Here is a 22,550-nt window from a genome sequence, read left to right as displayed (position 1 = left end):
TAGTTCAAATAACATAGTGAGTGCATCACACTAACTCCAAAAGAGTTTAAAATATAAATTTATAACAATAAAACTCGTGACTGAACGTTCACGAAGTCAAAGAAATACCGATGCAACCCTACAACAAATACCTTCTAAAATACGACATGTCAAAACCTACTACTAATATTTAAATGAGATAATGGAATGTGAGTTACTATAAAGTATAAACAAAATACTGCATCAAATACATTTAAAATAATCGAGGAACGTCCATAACAAATATCAATCTAAAATGAACATTTAAAAGACAAAACACTTGAAATTCTCAAAACTCATCTTTAAAAGACTGACAATGAAAATAATAAAATCATTACTTTTAAACATCGTACATAAAATATTGTAACAACATAACATAAATAAACATAGGTAAATATTTTCTTTTTAAATACATCAGAGCTTTTGAACTATTGTGTCATTCAATGTCTCCGCCTCTTGGACTCTTCAGCCATGCTACCAAAGCTTTTAATTCAAAACTGCTAACTCAACTGCACCATTCAAGTATAGTGAGTCTAGGGACTCGGCAAGATTAAAAACATGCATATCATTAACATAAAAGCTTCAAAATATTTTAAACTTAAAATAACATGCGCATACATAACATGATACATTGAACTTGAGAATCTATAACATGATCTTCAAAACTCTTAAAAGATGCAAGGAACCTAAACATAGATATCTACATACATAACTTTAAAATTTTGGAATAACTTCATGCATGCCTTAAAAACATTACTCTTTAACATATACACTTGAAACCTCATGAACATCATGAACTTGACAATACCACATAACGTGAACATGATCATAAAAACTTATCATTTTGGGTGATGAAATATGTGAAATTGTGGCAACCATCATAATGGGCACATTCGTAGTTTCTGTTGATCAACAAGCATTTTCTTTCTTTTCGGAGGCCTCTCCGGAGCTCATCCCGGAGTACCTAACCCGTACATTGAGCCATATGGCATTACACCTCATAACATTCATTCAATCATTTTTGTAGGCCCCTTCGGAGCTCATCCCAGAGTACCTAACCCGTACATTGAGCCATATTTGGAAAGGTCCCTCCGGAGCCCAAACCGGAGTACCAGTCGCGTATTGCCACCACAAAGACACATAAAACATCAAAATATTTTCATGCATCAACATATCATATCATGATTCATCTTAACATCTTTCATTCATGCCTCCTCATCTTATAATTTCATCATAACTTTTATTATTCATCATATCATTTCATTCATTATGAAGCACCATTGTTTCATCGTAACTTCCGTCATCACTTTCATTTCATGAACATACAACTTTACTCAATAACTTCATGCATGTCATAGATGATAAAAATCATACTTTAATGTTGAACATATGTTTCATGAATGAAACTTAGACATGTACATGCATCACATAACGTAATCGATCCACGTAAGTCATTTTTTTCGTTCTTGACTTAAAACTTGAAACTTTTTGCATATAAACTCTTAAATATATTTTAGAAGCCTTAATAGATCATAACCATGAATTTAGGACCCTAAAATAACATTAAAAAAACAAAGAAATCCGAAGGCAAGGCGCGGCCGCTCCACTTCTTCAGCCCGGGCGCGCATTCCCTGCGCAGATGGGTCTTCTTTCTCACTCTCAACCTTAATTTTAAAGTCGGCATTCGGAAACGTGGTAAACATGAAAGTTGTAGCCCTTGCTCTTGTCTTTTCAATGCCGAAACCTCACCTTAATTGGATATTTCAGTAAAACGTTATGCTCATTCTCCGAAGATGTGTTACTGCCGGAAAGTCAAACCAAAAATTTTGGCAAATCTTTCAAAATTATTTTGAAAAAACTCAAAACATAAAAGTTATAGATAAATAAGCTAGCTTTCAAATAAAATTGATCTCATGTCATTTGGATTAGTACACTAATTTCTATACTCAAAAGAATAACAAGTATCGGTAATCTCGTGCCACCAAACATAACTTCAACACTTAAAACTTCAAACATAAACTACTTTTACCCAGAATCCTAACTACATAAATCATAAAAACTCATTTTCTTGTAATTGAACATGGGTTAACTAATTTCAAACACTAAGATTTTAAATGATTTTGCTTCAGAACCTTTAAACCATAACTACCATCAAAATTGCTCAACTTTTTCAAAATCATAAAAATTCATTTTCTTTCAATTAAACATCAATTTCTCATCTTTAAAACTTTCAATAACATCATAATCTTTAAAAGATTCATTATTTTCTACACATCTATCAAAAACTTGTCAAGAACGACCACGCTTCACAATTTCAACAATTCATAACTTGATACTCGTAGTTTCATGCTTCTTCAAAATCATAAACCATTAAAACATGCACATCAACATGCACTTTCATATTAAAATAATTATAATCTTGAATGGATTTCAAAACCTTAAAATATTTGTTGAAAAACTTGCCTTGAATGAAGGTTGAGATGATTCGGGACCTCGGCAACGAGCGAAACCTTGAACGAATGAAAGATGTGGAAACTATGCAAGCTTGGATCTTGGAGAAAACATGGAGAAGAAAGGGAATAAGAATAAGGAAGGAACCATAGAGAAACTAAGGAAGAAGGTGGAGAAATGATAAGGTAGAGGGGGAAGAAACGTGTAAAAAGGAGATGAGGAAGTCAAAAGGGAGACAAACCATTTAAGAATGGGGTAGGGGTTTGTTAAGTGTAATAATCAAACTTTAATATGTAACGGGTGTTGACTACTTAAACGCAGTCCAACCAACACGCCTTAAACCGAGTTATAAAATTTCTTTTCTCGACTTGCACGTTAAAAACATATCAATATCATACTTAAAATACTCGTAAAAATATACTATATCACTTCGTTCGTAGGTTAGCCTCGTCCCGCGAATCCAAAATCAAACTCGACCTGAAATCATTAACATAATGGAGAACGTTAAAATAAAATATGGGTAACCATGAAATCATATAGACTAACCATAATTTAAAATATTTAAAGAATATAAACCATTAAATCGAGCATAATCAATTAAATCATGAATAATAAAATGAAATAACTTAAAAAAATCATTTAACACAGTAAAAATATTTAAATGACAAAAGCATTTAAATCATAATCAATCAAATGGAATAGATTAAAGCTCATTAAAAATTCCTTTGGAAATCATGAATAATACAATAAATAACTTAAATCTATTAAAATTCATTAAATAAATCGTGAATGGACTTATGAATTTTTTTGGGTATTACACCCTTAGCCCATTATATATATGTGTATATATATATTTTTTGAAAATATGTGTATATTTTTAAGGTCCAATATAATGTTTTTTTTTTTGGGCTTCTTCAATTTTTATTTTTGTATTTTTTTTGGCTCTTTTAACGTTTGATTTGATGTGGACTAACAATTTTTTTTTCTTTTTGGGCTCTTATCAAACATATTTTCTGTTTTGGGCTATTTCGACTTTGATTTGGACTTACTAAAATTTCAAACGAAGTTTGATAAATTTCAATTACATTATATTTATAATAAATTAAATTATAAAAATAATTAATTTAAAAATTAAACAAGTATCCATCCGTAAAATATATTTCAAATGACAAATGCTTTATTTTTTAAAAACAAATTGTGCAGTGATATAGCCTAAATATTCACTATTAAGTTTAGGGGAACTAATATAATAAAATTTATATTTTTATATCATTATTATGATATTGATATTTAATAAAATTTAAAATTTTATGAAAAAAATAAATGATATATAAATTTAGAGAGTTAATTAGGTTATATATATATATATATATATATATTTTTGATAGACTGAAATATCTATTGTCTATAAATTTCTTGCACCTAAAATTTAGCCTCCCGGAGGAAAATTTTTAGTTATATCCCTGGTCTTACAAGAGTTTTTGTGTGTTATCTTATACATGAAGATTTAGCAAACGGACCAAAAAAGAGTTTTCCTTTTGTTCGTTTCTCCTATTATTAATATGTGAGACCTCGATTCTAATCATTTAATATAGAATAATCAAATACATAAGCATACAAGAACCAAAATAAAAATCATAAAAAAAATTTAAATTTTCTCAAGCTACAGGCCTCGCTCGATCGGTAACTTCTTACCGATCGAGCGAGCAAAACCCTGTCCTAGATCTTCAGGGTCTCTCGCACGATCGGTAGAAAGTTACCGATCGAGCGAGAAATGTTATGTCTCGCTAAAAAAAGATTCCTCGCTCGATCGTAAGAAATCGCCGATCGAGCGAGCCCAGCTCGAAACTCAGAAACATCAGAACTTGCTCTCATGCTCATCTTCTCCAACTCAAAACAAAATGAAGTCTTAGAACATGCAACAACAACATTCAGACAACAATATTCGAATAATCGATACAACGAGTTCCAAACCAAGACGAGTTCTAACATGCTTCAACTACAACAAAAGTTCGACATGCTTCAAAGCATAAAATAGATTGGCATGCTTTTCAACTTCTAATCCAAAGTCCCACTTCTATCTCTCGATCTCGATGCTAACCAAGTCTCCTCTGACTCGATCCTGCCCCACATGTTTCCAAGTACACATATAAAACAAAGCAACAGCCGGATAACTCCGGTGAGAATGATATTCCCAGTAAAAGCAACATAACATGCAATAACAAGTAATATATCAAAGACATGATATAAAGACAACATATTCAATATTAATACGAGTAAGTGCATGTCTTTAAATCCGGGATATCAACTCTGATAAACGAAGGAATTTCTGTTATTCTCTTGGGATCCCGAGGATGAGATCACGTAAACAACCCACCGACTCTCCCGATCAAGGTGGTGTCACGTATCTCCATCCTCTAGACTTTGGTGCGACTATAAGGAGTATGCTGACACAAGGAAAACTTCTACGCCCAGGCCACTCGAATATAGCCCCAAATCGTCTAAAATAAAAGGGTCGTTCCGCCCGCTGAAATCAAAGATTTAGGCTCAAGATGAATGCATATAGAAAAACGAAATGCAGTAAATCGTAATCCAATTAATAACAAGAGTTCAATCAACAAAATACAAGTTTCCCACTCTAGAACAAGTATTGATGCAAGTATGTGGTTTAGGGAAAACTCAAGAACCATCTGTCTTGAGTGTTCTATCCCTCTTAAACGATGTCTGCTTGTATCTTTTCGATTCAAAAGCTCCAACTTTGGATAAACTACAATAAGAGATTTATATCAAAATCTAATCAACCAATAATTCAAACGATCAAGGTAAAACTCTTTAACGCTCTTCGTCTAACTCTTAGACGATCGACTTCTGTTAACTTTGGGCTCAACAAACTTCAAACCAATTTGTACGAAGATATAAAGCAATCCAATATCAATCCATCCAATTCAAAACCATTCAAAAACTTAATTCCAACGTCTAAAATCCGAAAATTCAAACCGGCGACATAACGACTATAATATGATCAACCGAAAACCACAGATAGCAATTTATCAATCCAAAACAACTTCCAACATCAATAATCCAACTAAAACAACACAATTCCAACAAATCTAGAAACCCAAATTTCGAATATACTTCCAAACATTATAACAAATCCGAACGACGTTTTTTTTTCAATCCGACTTCAAATATACGATACATGCTAGCTCAAGAACGACATATCTGAATTTAAACAAATTCTGACAACATCTTAAAATCGAATTATACTTGATCGAAAAAAAAACTTACGATAGAACGGAGCTCTCGCAGCCGTGATCGCTAATCTGTCTTCATATTGAATTTCTAACGGACAGATCGAGCTTGGAAAGAAATCACAAAGCTTAAAGGGGCGCTTTCTCGTCTTCAATGGAGGAGGGATCGACTTGGAAGAGAAGAGGAGAAAAAAATAATGGAAGGGAAGGGCTTAGTCAACCTTTAAAACAAATGACCAAGTCAAAATTCAAAAATTGCACTTTGGTCCCTGAAAAGTGAAATCTCAAAACTTGCAATTCATTCCCTGATCGAATAACAATTAAATCGTCGAATCTCTTAATCTCCGATTATCAATCTTAATCTCCTAAAATAATCAAAGCCATATATATATGTGTATATATATATTGAAAATATGTATGTATATTTTTAAGGTCCAATATAATGTTATTTTTTTTCTTTTTTGGGCTTCTTCAATTTTTATTTTTGTTTTGTTTTGGGCTCTTTTAACGTTTGATTTGATATGGACTAACAATTTTTTTTTTCTTTTTTGGTCTCTTATCAAACATATTTTCTGTTTTGGGTTATTTTAACTTTGATTTTGACTAACTAAAATTTCAAATGAAGTTTGAGAAATTTCAATTACATTATGGAAAATTTGTTCAAAAATCCCTAAATGCAAACATGTTTTACTTTGGGATCCCTAGTCATAAAATGTGGTACAAAACCATACAAAATGTGGTACAAAATCCTACAAAATGTGGTACAAATTAATAAAATTTGTGGTACAAAAAAATGGCTAGGATGTGCAGAGAAAAACATGTTTGCATTGGGGATTTTTGAGCAATTTGTACTTATATTATATTGATAATAAATTATATTATAAAAATAATTAAATTAAAAATTAAACAAGTATCCATCCGTAAATTAGATTTCAAATGACAAATTCTTTATTTTTTAAAAACAAATTGTGCAGTGATATAATCTAAATATTCACTATTAAGTTTAGGGGAACTAATATAATAAAATTTATATTTTTATATCATTATTATGATATTGATATTTAATAAAATTTAAAATTTAATGAAAAAAATAAATGATATATAAATTTAGAGAGTTAATTAGGTTATATATATATATATATATATTTGATAGACTGAAATATCTATCGTCTATAAATTTCTTGCATTAAAAATTTAGCCTATCGGAGGAAAATATCTAGTTATGTCCCTGCTCTTACAAGAGTTTTTGTGTGTTATCTTATACATGAAGATTTAGCAAACGGACCAAAAAAGAGTTTTCCTTTTGTTCGTTTTTCCTGTTCTTAATATATTTGGTTTTACTTCATTTACATATTATAATTTTTCATTTGATAAGATAAATAAGTATCAAATACTACGTATAGAAGACGTGATTGAAAAATATCGGACTGGTGACAAGAAAAGAAGAATTATTTTTTTAAAAAAAAAAGTTCTCAGAAAATGATTTCACATTTGATAAGATAAATAAGTATCAAATACTACGTATAGAAGACGTGATTGAAAAATATCCGACTGGTGACAAGAAAAGAAGAATTATTTTTTTTAAAAAAAAAATGTTCTCAGCAAATGATTTCACGTTAATTAAGCTACGAAAATATTTATTGAGATGGTAAATGAAAATTTTAATGTTTTTTCTTGATATATATATATATTTTTTGTGACGTGAGAACCTGCAGCCACTATTTTTCATTGCGCACTCTGAACTAATGCAATAGCCTACAAATTAGGCTAGTTAGGTAAACCACATTGGATAAACCCTGTGTGACATGCTAGTTCAAAAAAATTTTGACTTAAAGAATCAAACTTCTTACTTTTAACCAAAAGTTTACCTACTCCACAAACTTAATACATTTTCAAAAACGGCATGTTTTTTTTTTATTGATAGATAGTGTAGGATCAGAGTTTCTAGAAACTCTAGTACGACAGACCGCAAATGAGTGTTGGGAAATGTGTAAAAAAAAATTTGACTTTTGCGACACACGAATTTCTATGTTATTATTATTTCCAAAATAATTTAGCTCAATACTCCGTCTGTCCATTCCTTTATCAGTTTATCTTTTTTTTTTTTTTTTGTCTCAAATAGAGAGACCTGTTTTCATATTTAATATTACACATTGAAATTGTAAAATTATTTTTTCACTTTATTTAAAAAAATTATTTTTAAAACATAATAAAGATATTTATATCATTTCAAATATAATGTGTAACATTCTATGTACATATAACATCACCCACATTTAATATATCAAATTAGTTCAAATTTAAAACATGAAAGATCATCATATATTTTTATTTTTGGTGAAAACAAACATCTTTAAATCACAAAGCCATGTATGTTTGAACTTTGGATTATCACAAAAACTTAATTTGAGCGGATATCAAAAATAAATTTTGTATACAAATTTTTATTTGAATTACTAAAAAAAAATATTATTTTTCATAAGACCGGCTCGGGACTATTGAATGATTTGATAATCCTTGGGATCATGTGCGAATGGAAAATGAATTTAAAGAGTTCCATAATTTTATCCAACGTCTTCAACATCTGCCGGACTGTCACCATAAAAAGGCTACTACTTGTATGAATCTCCCCCATGTATTCATACACGCCATAAAATCACAGTTTGCAAGAACAAGTAAATAACAACTTGATGGGTATTTCACAAGAAGCACTGTGCGCCATCATAATCGCAGCCTTTGCGCTGCTAATTTGCGTGTGGAGAGCGGCGAATTGGGTGTGGTTGAGGCCCAAGAAGCTGGAGAATGTGCTGAGGAAGCAGGGTTTTCGTGGGAACCCATACAGATTCCTCCATGGGGACTTGAAAGAATTGCGGAAGATGGTTGAAGAAGCACAATCAAAGCCCATCAGTGTGGATGATGATATCAAGCCCAGGGTCATTCCATTTCCCCTCAAAACCATCACAAAATATGGTATTCACAGCTTCTGCTTTTGCATTTCTTTTTCTTGAATTTTTTGTGTTCTAAAAGTTGATTTTTTTTTAAGGGCCGACGATGTTGGGGTTTGTTTGTTTGATGTTTATATATAGAAAGAAAACGAAAGTATTGAATAAAATGCATAGTTTGTCTTGAATTTAATTATATTAAGAGGAATAAATTAAACTGGATCTGATCTTATTTTTGATCCCATATATTATATCATTGTACTCTGTTTTTGGGTTGCATCATCAAAGATGTTGGACGGATATGATTGCCAAAAATTGGTTGCTTCGAGTTAACAGGAGCCAAAAATTAATGCATGCTGAACTAAAGAGTAGTTTTCTTTAAAAAAATGTTGCTGAGCAGTGGGCAGTGGCTGATCGAGATGTGATACTTGATTTGTTGTATAGTTGTAAAGATTTGGGTTGCTGGGTGATAATTTGCTATAGTTTTTGGTGAAACGACAAACATTCGATCTAACAATTGCTATCAAAGAGGGAGGGAGTTACAAGTTGGTGTGATCATTAGGAGGGAGTTATTAGGGAAAAATAATTGTCTTCGAGTAAAGCTAGCTCTGGTAAAATAAATGCAGATTTTTCTGTAAGCATGCTATGCTAAATTGTTCTAGTGAATTTGATTTTAGTGATCACGCCTTGCTTGCAGGAAACGCGTCGTTTTTTTGGCTTGGGCCAAAGCCTTTAGTTATTATCACAGATCCTGTACTCGTAAAAGAAGTAATGTCGAAGAGTAATCTATACCAGAAGCCCAAAAACGATAATCCTCTGGCCAGGCTACTTGCACAAGGATTAGTGAGCTATGAGACAGATAAATGGGCGAAACATAGAAAACTCATCAATCCTGCTTTCCATCTCGAGAAGTTGAAGGTTTTCTTTTTTGGATCACTCTTTTTATGCTCATTCCATTACCAGATCATGATAGAAAACTTAGGCAAATGATTTCAAATTGAGAATTGGGAAGCCTTGTTATAGTCTGGCAGATGCAATTTTGTCCTGACTAGTTAGGACTGTATATGTTGATGTTTCTTTTGTTTGAGCAGCTGATGATTCCAGCCTTCTATTCGAGCTGTGATGAAGTTTTGAGCAAATTGGATAAAAGCATGTCCCCAGAAGGATCTTGCGAGGTGGACGTGTGGCCGCATCTACAAAATCTAACGAGTGACGCTATATCAAGAACGGCATTTGGTAGTAGCTATCAAGAAGGTAGAAGAATATTCGAACTTCAAAAAGAACAGATCCAGCACATTACCATGGTTATCCGATCTGTATACATACCAGGGTGGAGGTAACAAATGAGATAATGGGTTGAAACTGCTACATCTCTATGCAATAATTTCTTAAGACATCAAATTATCGAAGTTGATGCAGCATGTAGATTTTAAATAAAGCATAAGTGAAATTGGACAAGAAACTGTTCTCAAGAATATATTGAACCATCTTCTTTCGTTTGATAAGATGTGAGGGCGCATTGTACCTTCTCATTTCTAATCTTGTTTCTTTCATTTTTCTCAGATTTGTGCCTACTAGAAGGCACAGAAGAATGGAAGAGATAGAAAAAGAAGTTCAGTTTTCAATAAGGAGTATTTTAAGTAAAAGGGTTGAGGCAATGAAAGCGGGGGAAGCACGACACGACGACTTATTAAGCATATTATTGGAATCCAATTTCCAAGAAATCGAACAAAGTGGTGACAAGAGTCATGGAATGACCATGGACGAAGTTGTAGAAGAGTGCAAACTGTTTTATTTTGCTGGACAGGAGACTACTTCTGTTCTGCTCGTGTGGACAATGATCTTATTGAGTAAACATCCCGAGTGGCAAACCAGAGCTCGAGAAGAGGTTTTGCAAGTCTTTGGGAACCAATCTCCAGGATTTGATGGGTTGAATCATCTGAAAATCGTTCGTAGTTCTCAATTCAACATTTGCATTTACCTGATCATACAAGTCCAATGTTTGTCCTACCATCTCTTGTTTGTAATTCTTGCACTATTTTATCCCTGCAGGTTACCATGATTTTGCACGAGGTATTGAGGCTTTACCCACCTGTAGTTGCTGTTACTCGAAGGGCTACTGAAGAAATGAAGCTAGGAGAATTTACGATTCTGGAAGGGATGCATTTGTCTATGCCAATAATGTTATTGCATCACGAGCCCAAGATTTGGGGGGACGACGCTTTGGAGTTCAATCCCGAAAGATTCAGTGATGGAGTATCCAAAGCACAAAAAGGCCAAGGCATATTCTTCCCATTCGGTTGGGGACCCCGAATTTGCGTTGGACAAACTTTCGCAATGTTAGAGGCAAAAATGGCAATGGCTATGATTCTGCGACGATACTCTTTTGAGCTTTCAGCATCCTATACGCACGCTCCTCACGGATTTGTGATTCTTCAGCCTCAACATGGTGCGCACTTAGTTCTGAAAAAACGTATCATGGAGTAAAATAAATAACTGGGATGATATATACCATGTGTTAATGGAACCATGTACCGTGTGGAATGTAATGTGAGAAGCTCTATATACAGTTAAAATAAATAAATTATCAGCAGGTGGTATCACATAATTAAGCTGTTAAAATTAGGGGTGGCAAATTTTACAAAAATCTCGATCCGTCTCGATTCCCAACCCGTTTTCGTCCCGAATTTTTTTCGTCCCGAACTTTTTCCGAGTGTTCGGGATTTTTCCCGACCCGATCAGTGTCGGGATCGGGATAGGCAACCCTTCCCGACGGGATTTTCGACCCGATTCGAATATAAAAATAATTTTTTTTAATAATATTTTTTAATTAAAAAAATAATTTTTTTTAAATTTTATGTTTTAATATTAATGTTTTATAATTATATACCATATAATTTTTTTATATTTATCTTTTTTAATATTAACATTGAGTTATAATTTTTTATTTTGTTTTTTTTATTATTATGAATAATTATATGTGTTTTTATTAATCAAGTAGTTGTTTTAGTTTATTTGTAATGTACTAAAAAAATGTTTTAGTTTTTTAATGGTTATATATAAAGAAATTTTAATTTATTTGTAATGTATTAAGAAATTGTTTGATTTTTTTCATAATTTTTTTTCAAAAAAATATTTTCTTAGAATTTTTTTTAAAAAAAAAATATTATTCGGGATTATCCTCTCCCGACCCGACGGGATCCCGAACATTCAGGTCCCGACACATCTCCGGTGCGGGATCGGGAGAAAAAAAATATCCCAATTCCTATCGGAACGGGAATTGGGTAAGGGGGTTACGGGACGGGTCTCAACCCGATTCTACCCCTAGTTAAAATATTATTGAGAAGGTAAATGGAAAGTTAATGCTTGTTCTTTGTAACTTAATATCAGAGATTCTATGTAACTAGCAGTCGTGGCACACGCGTTGTGTGTGTAAAACATGAAAAGGGCGAAAATTAGACATTTAAAAGTATCTATGTTTATAATTATGTATGTATGTGATAAAATATAATTAAGTGAATAAGAGATGTATTGCTACTTTAAAAAATGAATGTATCAAGAGGTTGAAATTTATAATTACAAAAACAGAAATAAAAATAAATTCAAAAAATATAGATGGAGTCCATTGCAGGGCCTAAATAGTAGAGAGGAAGTTTGGAGAGATAATGTATGTAGGGTTATAAAAGTAATAAATAAGTAAAAATTCACCATGACATCATAAACAGTTTGTATAGGGTGATTAGACTTAATAATATAGTAAAAGATTAAAAAAATAAAAAATCAGACCTATGTCATCTAATAATACAAATGAGATTACGCGTTGAGTTATAAAATGTATTTGAAATTACACAAACACAAAATACATATTAAATTGCAAAAGTACAAGTTCGCAGTTAAAATCTGAAAGTTTATATATAAAAAGAAACATCTAAAATAATAAGGAATTTTCTACCAAAATTAATAGTCAAATAAAAAATAATTAGCATTTTTTTAAAAATAATTAATAATTAAGAAAAATTCTTATTTTGCAATGTGAGATTGTTACTGCAGAGTTAAAACTTTGTTTTATTCCTTTTTCTCTTTTTAAAATTTTTAATACAAAATCAATAATATTTAATAAAAAAATTAACAAAATTAAAAATATTGATTAACAATAAGAATACTAATTATAGCTCTCACTATTAATAATATTTTTAATATTATTGTTATTATTGATATTATTGTGATATAATAAATTTCTATTTATATATTAATTAAATTGATCAAATATTAGACTAAGAAAATTCATTAATGTCCCATTACTAATATAAATAGATTTGTATCAAAATCAAATCAAATCGTAAAAATCATCTCATGGAAAATATTTATGACTTTAATTATATTAAAGAAAAATTACAATTTTGGTCCATGAATTTTGTCACTTTGTAATTTTGTTCTCTCTGCTTTCATGAGATTTAAGTTTTATTCATGTATTTTTCAATTTTTGATAATTTTAGTCATTTTTTGTCGAAAATACTGATGTGACATTACACACAGCAGCTTCACATCAATGTTGCATTGGTGTCATATCAACGGTATGCCAAAAAAAAAATACTAAAATCGTCCTGAAAACAAATATAACGAACTAAAATTGAAATCTGACGACACATAAAACCGAAATCGTAAAAAAACAAACATACAATACCAAAAAAAAAATTCCTTATATTAAAATCATTGTTTTAGAAAAAATGTAGATATGGGTATTTTTTGATTTTAAATATTGCTTTATTATTAAAACTTGGAGTCACAACTCACAACATACATTTTTTATTCTTAACACTTGGCAAGAATCGATAATTTGTCATGAGTTCTAAAAAATACAAACAAATAAATTATTCACTATTCTACAACTGTTAAAGCTCGTTGTCGTTTGATTTATCTGTTTATCAATTATCCATTTAGATATTTTTTGAACACTTGGTAATTCATTTAACTTATCTCATTCAATCTCGCGTTATTCTCGACATATTATTTATTCATCTATTAATTATTAATTTTATATCAATCAAATCATAAATAATTTATATTACATCAATCAAATAATTTAATTAAAATACTATCTTACCCCTTATAAATAATAATATTTTATATATTTTTAAAAGGATAAAATAGTAATTTAAATTTTTAATATAATATTTAATTAATCAAATCAAATATACTATAATCAATCAATCAAATCCAATACTATATTAACTATTAATTTTTATTTATTTTTTATTACAATACATTACTTATCCATGTATTATTAATCACATCACTCAAACCAAGCGGTACCTTAGGGTCTGTTTGAAGTTGGTGATAAGATAAATAATATAAAAATAAATAATTATATTGTACTAAAAAATAAATAAGAAACGATAATTAATATAATATTTGATTTGATTGATAGATTATAGTTGGTTTGAATTGATTTATTATATATTATATGAAAATAATAAATTATTATTTTATCTTATAAAAGAAGTAATGTTGAAGCATAGTCTATACCAGAAGCCCAAACACGATAATCCTCTGGTCAGGCAAAACATAGAAAACTCATCAATCCTGCTTTCCATCGGTTTTGTTTTTTGGATCACACTCTTTATATATATGCTGATTTCATTCCCAGTTCGCGATAGAAAAGTTAGGCAAATGATCTGGATTTGGTTTCAAATATGTCCTGACTAGTTAGGACTGTATGTATATGTTGATGCTTCTTTTTTTTTTGTTTGAGCAGCTGATGATTCCGGCCTTCTATTCGAGCTGTGATGAAGTTTTGAGCAAATGGGATAAAAGCATGTCCCCAGATGGATCTTGCGAGGTGGACGTGTGGCCTCATCTACAAAGTTTAACGAGTGATGGATGCAATATCAAGAACCGCATTTGGCAGCAGCTATTCAGAAGGGAGAAGAATATTCCAACTTCAAAAAGAACAGATGCAGCACATTGCGAAGCTTGTCCGATCCATATACATACCTGGGTGGAGGTAACAAATAAGATGATGGGTGGTAACCGTTACATCTCTATATAATTAATAATCTTCTCATTTCTAATATTGTTACTTTCATTGTTTCTCAGGTTTGTGCCTACTACAAGGCACAGAAGAATGAAACAGATTGAAAAGGAAGTTCAGTTTTCAATAAGGCGTATTTTCAATATTGTTGGTCTTTCCCGGATGGTTACTGAAGAAATGAAACTGGGTGAATTTACGTTTGTGGAAGGGATGCAGTTGTCCATCTCAATAATGTTAATGCATCACGATCCCAAGATTTGGGGGGACGATGCATTGGAGTTCAACCCGGAAAGATTCAACGATGGAATGTCTAAGGCACAAAAAGGCCAAGGCAATGTTAGAGGCAAAAATGGCAATGGCTATGATTCTGCTACGATTCTCTTTCGAGCTTTCAGCATCCTATATGCACTCTCCTCAGGGCTTTGTGATTCTTCAGCCCCAACATGGCGCTCACTTGATCTTGAAAAAGCGTATTATGAAGTAAAATAATTGGCTAGAATGGTAGCAAGTATATCACTTTCTAATGTGATGATAATATTTGGATTATTGGAATGATATTATAAAAGTATTGTGTTTGATTTGAGTATTTGGATAACTAGTTTAGAATGATATTATAAAACGTATTGTGTGTGATTTGAGTATTAAATATGATGTGATAAATTATTTTGCATTCATGACAAAGTTCTAAAAAGAGGTGCACAGGTGGTCACCTACCGCCTAGACACTAAGACGGTCGCGTATGTGATTTTTGCTTTATAATATTTTTTTTTTGGAAATTTATAGCCCCAATATCTTATTTTTATTGTTCATCCAATAATTCCTCTTTATTCAATTCAAACTCAAAATTCATGACATATTATTCAGCTTTATCCAATTCGTATTGATGGACAAATATGACTAATAGTATTTTCTAAAAAATTAAATAAAAAATATTATATATTAATCTAGACGACCGCTTAAGTGGCAATTAAGGGGCGTAGACAGCCCATTAAATAACACTCAAAGACACAAACTGTTTAAAAATTGGGACGGTGAGCAACCGTCTACGCGGTCATGGACCGTCCCTTTTACATCACTGGTTTAGTATGATGTATATATGGATTGATATATTAAAATAAAATAAAAAAGTTAGGCTTGATAAAAGAACACAAAATATGATAAATAGCATCAAATTGAACCAAGAATTAAGCAACATGGAAATTGAAGACAATATATAGACACACTTGAAGAAACAGCCTTGCCAGAGATTTGCGTCTATGGCAGCTTTACAAGAGTAAATTGGTATCCCATCCCAGGGGAATTCTTAGCTGGCAGATGGGCACTACCCATCCCATGGGCTTCGCTCCTTGAAAGGATTTCACGTTACAACGCAACCCCATTCAAGATGAGTAAAGCACCCTGGCCTGGCCAACAAGTTTCATACCTCGGATGCGTTTCACGATTTCAGATATTTCATATACAATTCTAGGTTGAAGCTCAATAGAACATGATCCAGGATGCAGACCGGATTTGCCAGAAAAAATTTTAGGTAAAATTTTTAAAAAATAAAGATTCAATTCCAAGATCTAATTCTGACATTTTTCTACACAAATCACAAAACAAAACAAAACAAGCACGTCTAATACACAGCACTCATTCTTATCACACAATAAGATTTGATGATTTCACGTAATCTCTTCCGAACATTCAAGAAACTAAATCAACAACAACAAAAAAAAATTAAAGAACCTGAAGCTTCAGGGAAAACCACACCTATCCCCGGGGTCCTAATCAAGCAAGCTTCCAGAGCAGATGGGTCTCCTCCAAGATAGATACTCTAGAACTCCCAAGTATGCTTCATGCATAACAAGAAAATACCTTACAAACAAACTAGACAGTACGTGCAAGTTCTATCACAAGGCATAAGTAGATGATTCAAATTCATTTGTGGTCCAAAATCGAAGTTACAAGGGCCAATTATCATCGGCAAAAATATCATATCAAACTTTTCTACTACATTTGGATGCAAAGGTTTGAGCTTCTTGGATTCATGATCCGTCTCCCAAATGTATCATGTAAATTTGGCTTCAAAAAATTGGACATTTAAAATTCACTTTTCAAATTCAAATCATTGTTAGGCCATCTTTGCAGTCACTGGAATTTACAATCACAAGCAGCTATGTGCAATCCATTAAACTCCAAGTTCAAATCCATCGACCCAAACTTAATGAACTTCAATCAGAAAGATATAGTTAATATATATATTAACTGAAACATTTACACAGAAGTAAGAGGAAATTAGCTGCAGCCTGCAAATGGAAGTATGTAAACAAATATTGAACAAAACACAATTCCATAACATGAAGTGACACATATCGATACAGATCCTTAATAGAGTAGCGTATATGATTATTCTTAACAACAATTATACGAAGATAATTCTGTAAAGGATCAAACCAATTCCTAGGCAGGCGGCACAGCCTTCTTGGCGTCATCAATCACCTTAGTTTCTGCGGGAATCTTAACGTACCCGAATTTCTTGGCGGCGCTGATGTCATCGTCTTCGCTGTCAGAACCATCGGAAAAGTCAAATTGACGCGGGGAGAAGAGTGCCCAAACAAAGAAAATCGCGACACCGGTGAGGACCCCGAAACCGACACCAACTAGAAGAGCCCCAACAACCCCCATGATATCCTTGCTGCGATCGCGAATAGAGCTCGAGACGGAGGAGTAGAATCTGACGGGAGCTTCGGATGACGCCATCGATGACGAGCGGGCCTCGTCGTCTAAGGAGTTGGAGCGGAAACTGAGGGAAGGCTGGCGGTGGGGGAATCGAGCGGTGGTGGTGGTGAATATGAGAGAGAGATACCGGGGGTTCTGAAGAAGGGGATCTTGGTTAGGGTTACGGGGGTAATAGGTGGTGGTGGTCGTGGTGGTGATGAAGAACAGGGTCTTGCAGGGGCGGGCGGAGACGGAGGCGGCGGCGGCCGCGAGGAGGCAGAGGAGGAGGATGGAGGGTATGCACTTGGCCATTTTCAGAGCTCCCAGGTAAACCAAGAAAATGGCAGATGTAGAACAAAGTCAATTTGGTACACAATCAACAAAACTTTTAACTACGATATTTACTATCATATTTATATTACTAAAAAAAAAACTATGATATTTTTATATAATAACACGTCTTGTAGTCGATTTTTTTTATAATTTCTTTAATTTATTAAGTTTTGTTAATTTTTGGAATTAGTCTAATGGAAAATGGATAAAGTTCAACCTTGGGTATTATCTTAATAATAGATCTAATGTTTCATTATTTGTTACGTCAACAATATATCGTTAATTACGTCTATGTATAAAAATAAGAATCATTGGATGTATGAAGATCTCATGAAAATGAATAAATTTATAATCGATTTGTAGAAAATGCTTGAATTTGTGGCATAATTATTATTGATTGAATAAAAATGGGAACCAATGGTTAAAAACAATTAATGGCGAAGTACAATTAGGTTGATTGTGACTTTCGAGAGAATCGCAAGGAAATTTGATTTGGAGGGTCGACAAAGTGTGCAATGCCCCATAAAACATGATTTTAAAAAATTTGGAACCTTTTAAATATACCATTTATTAATGGGATTTATTTATTTTATTTGAGTATTATTATTTACCTTTGTTATTTACCTTTCTGAGTTAGCTTCTCCGGTCTTTGGGATACAATCCAAGATTCATTTTCTACCAAGGAATAAGGATTACTAAAGAATTCCTCTAAAAATGAAAATGGGAACTTTTCTACGTAAAAAATATTCCGTGAAATGTGAAATCAACCTTAATTTTGATTCTTACAAAAATATATATCTCATTCCATCAACTGGACAGCAGCAATAGATGGTATTTTTTCTCTCAACTTTTGTGTTAGAGCTACACGAACCGTCATCACTCCAGCTGCAGGTCCGCTCAGTCGAACTTTTACAACATAGTCGTTTATTTGAATGAGCTCGAGTATACCCCCGCCCGTTCCAGACAGATATGGCCTGATCTCTGATAGAACCTGGAAAAGAATCAAAGCTCAAATCTTGGTCACTCTCCATTCATATTTCACATCTCGAGCTTGCGTCTTACTCAAACTGATTCTGAGCTCCAATTAGAAACTCTTTTTCACATAAGCTCAACTCAAGTTGGAGTTCAAGACTTCGATGCATCATAAACAATCGTTTAGAATCAGGTTCCATCAAGCTAATGTTTGAATCATATCCAGAATTTGCAAGCTCAATTAATTTTCAAATATTGATAAATTTATTAAGAAACATGAGTGCAGTGTTGTATTTCCTCATCAAACTCTGACCATGAACAAAGTATATGTAACAAACCTCCTCCCTCTAACTCTATCTGAAAGTGTCATCATATTAAGTTATCGCATAGTTATGAACTTTAAGATCCTAAATGTTAATTACATCGAAAAGCAGTAGTTTGAGCCACTAGTGCCATAATTCACTTTAAAGCTTGGGTGCATTCCATTTTATAAGAGGAAGTTATTTAGGGCATCTTTGGCATCTTAATGGAACGCTGAAATTCTCAAAATATAGTATGAAAGAAAATGCCTATGTTACCTTCTCCACATTTTCTTCATTCAACTCCAGGCCGGTTTCCATGTCAAGTATCTGCTCAACTGATTCAATCTCGGGGATCTTGTCCCTAAGTCGAGTCTCAATCCCCATTTTGAGAGTCATGGTTGAACTCGGGCATGACCCACAAGCACCTTGAAGCTTAAGTACCACAACAAGACCATCAATTTCATGTAGTACAACATTTCCTCCATCAGCCATAAGACCTGGCCTCACTTCATCTAACACCTTCTCAACATTATCCTCGGTTAATGGCAACACACAAACAGGTGAAACCACAAGCCCTTCAACCATCAAACAACGTAAGTCACAATTTATATTACCAAAAAATTGAAGAATCATGAACCTGGATCGACTTCACAGAAAAAGAAAAAGGAGAGAGACTACTATCCCCCTTTAAAAAGAGTGATATTCTTGTGATTGCAAATTTAGAAAACCAGAATCATTCAATCACATGTAACTTCGACACTTTCAAACTCCATTGATTCCACCGTCCACTATACTACACTGATTTCATTTCATCATTTTGCAACTATGAAGTCACCACAGGCTCTGAACATAGCCCGTAGATCATATAATCAAGTTCATAAAGTTGAGTTTCAGAGAATAACAAATTATTCAATCTCAGTAGCCAATTCTAAGGGATAACAAAATCTTGTTGCTGCAACTCAAAAGATCCATTTTACAAACATATTAAAAAAACAACAATAATCTGCCAAAACAAGCATAGAAAATAAATGTCTTGCGTCAAATTACCCGCATTACGTTTTCTTGGCCGACCGACTGTAATTCCAATAAAGTGTTTGCTGTGAAATCGGCCTCCAAGAAAAGAACTCCATTTCGATGAAAATGAACTTAACTCTGTAATGGGTTTCTGCCAAGAACACAAAAACGGAAATAGAAAGATTAATCACACGTGAAAACGTGGAAATTTCCAAAAGCAAAAATGAAAATATTAGTTCAATACCTTCCGAAAAGAAGGAACGAATTGCTGAAAAGAATGATTCATTTGAGCCGAGAGCGCACCTTCTTGTTTGTTTTCAAGGAATCATGAGAGACCCGGTATCCAATCAGAGATTACTCGAATAGTTCGTACGTAGAACAGAAGAAAAACATACAATATTTTGCAGGATGGATTGAAATGAATAGCAGAAATGTGGTTGAAAGATGCCATTTTTTTCCAAGGAAGAAGATAAATAGGCAGGAGTTCGTGGATAGAATATGAGTTCTTGCAGGTGAGCTGAGATGAAGCCACGTCATTAATCCATTTTTGGGATATTTGGAAAAATAAACTCGGTAAAACATTTTTCTAAAACATGAACCTGTGTATTTGAAATACTATGCATAAGATTATTTTTTTAAAAAATAGTTGACCGAAATTAGATAATAAAATACCCACTTTTTGGCAAGAGAAACATTTTTAATGTAAAACAAAAAAATATATATGATAATATTAAATTAAGACTCAATTAATTAAAATTTCGTTTGAACATGTATTTAAAAAAATTAGTGTTTTATAAGTGAATAAATTTAAAGTATGTGTTTAGACAAGATTTTTGTAAAACGTTTTTGAAAAAAAAAAAAAATGTTCTCCAGTTAAAGGACTACAGTGTGTTAAAGACGGAAAAACTCTAGGATTTTTGGAATCCCTTTCATGGATGCACAACCTGGATCTTTCAAATGTGATGTTCGAAACGGATGCACAACTGTTGCTGATGTTACGGAGTTTGGAGGCATTATTAGTTAGTGTAAAGTCATTTCATCGCTCCAGACGTGGTTTTTCGGTAAACTTTGTCCATAGAAAAGTAAATGAGGTTCACGTCCACATGTTAGCTAGGTAATCCCGTTTTTTATGCTAGCCCTTTTGTTTGGTTGGAGGCACCATCGTTTATTGGTGATCTCATGAATTTGTTCTCAACTTTCTCTAATATTGAATGAATGAATGATTTTTGTGTTCAAAAAAAAAAAATTGGATTCAATGATGAAAGTCAAAACATATTACTTTTAAATTATAAAATGTTTTATAGAATAATTGTCCAAACACATATTTATTTTTAAAACAACTTCTAAAATATTTTATGAAAAATGTGTAAAAAAACCACTTTTATAAAATTGTTTAATAAGTACTTGTCCAGACGAAACATAAATATAAACAAAATGCCGATTGCGCTGTCAATTTGGGCCGCCCCGCCCCGGCCCTCCATCAGACGGGACGAGACGGCCCGAATTGATGGAGGGTTGGGAATACCCCAGCCCAACCCAACCCAACCCGCCATGGGTTGCGAGTTTGAGCGGATCAATCCGCCAAAAATTAAAAAATATGACATTTTTTTAAAAAAATCATACATAAAAAATTATATATACATATTTAAAAACTCATTAAAAATAAATAAATCATTATAAATGATATAAATTTTTAAAATTAATCAATTAAACATAAATTATAATAAATCATATAAATTATTTTAAAGCTTATAATCATTTATAAAATATTTCAAACAATATAAATTATTCAAAACTTATCGATCCAACATAAATATTTAAAATATTAATTATAATATAATTTTTAAAAATGTATAAAAAAAAATTGGCGGGCCGTCTTGTGGCCCAAACGGGCCAACCCGTTTCAACCCGTCTGACGGGTTGGCCCTACAGATCAAACCCAAATTGACGGGTATCATACCCTCATTTGAAAAATCAAATCTTTTATTTTTTAAGAATCAAGTATATTTAACAAGAACACATACTTTAAATGGTTTTATGCCTGATTTTTATAAACCCGTCGTGTTAACTGAAATATATTTACATACGGGTTTTTCGTTTTTATACAATTTGTTCCAAACAAAATATACGTGATAGAGATCACGAAATAAACCTCACCGTTATTTGTTCTCGCCATATACTTCCAATCATGATGTTACCATTTATATGTATCTCTTTAATCATCAACACTCATGCATTATATGATAATTTTACGTATAAATTCATTCAATTATTCTGAAATTTTTTTTATCACATTATACATATTCTTCAGTATCGTTTCAAATATACAAGTGGTTGGCTCATCAATTTCTTCGGCGTTGAAGCTGTTAAAAGCTTCTTTACACCTTGATGTCATTTTTACTCTCTTTTTTCAAAATTTGGTTTCAAAAAATACTGGCTTTGGAAGAAACATTTTATTTTCCGTTGGATCATTTCAGAACACATACAATTGGTAAACCAAAAACACCACCTAGCAACTTCTTAATATACTTTGTAG

General features: G+C 32.4%; 3 protein-coding genes across 4 annotated transcripts; 1 reads left to right on the top strand and 2 right to left on the bottom strand.

Annotated features, from left to right (window-relative positions):
- Positions 1-8,269: 8,269 nt before the first annotated feature.
- Positions 8,270-11,252, top strand: LOC140883999 (cytochrome P450 CYP72A219-like). The gene is made up of 5 exons (XM_073290658.1): positions 8,270-8,690; positions 9,360-9,580; positions 9,754-9,998; positions 10,226-10,610; positions 10,715-11,252. The coding sequence occupies exons 1-5, from the start codon at positions 8,411-8,413 to the stop codon at positions 11,147-11,149; spliced, it is 1,566 nt and encodes a 521-aa protein (XP_073146759.1). The 5' UTR covers positions 8,270-8,410; the 3' UTR covers positions 11,150-11,252.
- A 5,736-nt stretch (positions 11,253-16,988) lies between these two features.
- LOC140884001 (uncharacterized) lies at positions 16,989-17,778 on the bottom strand. The gene has a single exon (XM_073290660.1). The coding sequence runs from the start codon at positions 17,703-17,705 to the stop codon at positions 17,136-17,138; it is 570 nt and encodes a 189-aa protein (XP_073146761.1). The 5' UTR covers positions 17,706-17,778; the 3' UTR covers positions 16,989-17,135.
- A 657-nt stretch (positions 17,779-18,435) lies between these two features.
- Positions 18,436-20,488, bottom strand: LOC140883898 (nifU-like protein 3, chloroplastic). 2 transcript variants are annotated; one of them, XM_073290516.1, is made up of 4 exons: positions 20,259-20,488; positions 20,057-20,165; positions 19,277-19,575; positions 18,436-18,717 (listed from the first exon to the last, which is right to left on the bottom strand). In XM_073290516.1, exons 1-4 carry the CDS (start codon positions 20,298-20,300, stop codon positions 18,526-18,528), a joined length of 642 nt encoding a protein of 213 aa, XP_073146617.1. In that variant the 5' UTR covers positions 20,301-20,488; the 3' UTR covers positions 18,436-18,525. The 2 variants fall into 2 exon arrangements, with proteins under 2 accessions (XP_073146617.1, XP_073146616.1); XM_073290515.1 differs by having other exon boundaries at positions 20,048-20,165; positions 20,259-20,486.
- Between the last annotated feature and the right edge of the window lie 2,062 nt (positions 20,489-22,550).

This window comes from Henckelia pumila, chromosome 2, assembly GCF_033568475.1.
Source record: "Henckelia pumila isolate YLH828 chromosome 2, ASM3356847v2, whole genome shotgun sequence".
Classification (NCBI taxonomy): Eukaryota; Viridiplantae; Streptophyta; class Magnoliopsida; order Lamiales; family Gesneriaceae; genus Henckelia; species Henckelia pumila.
Note: the sequence above shows the minus strand (reverse complement) of the source record. Positions and strands in the feature narration are given on the sequence as shown.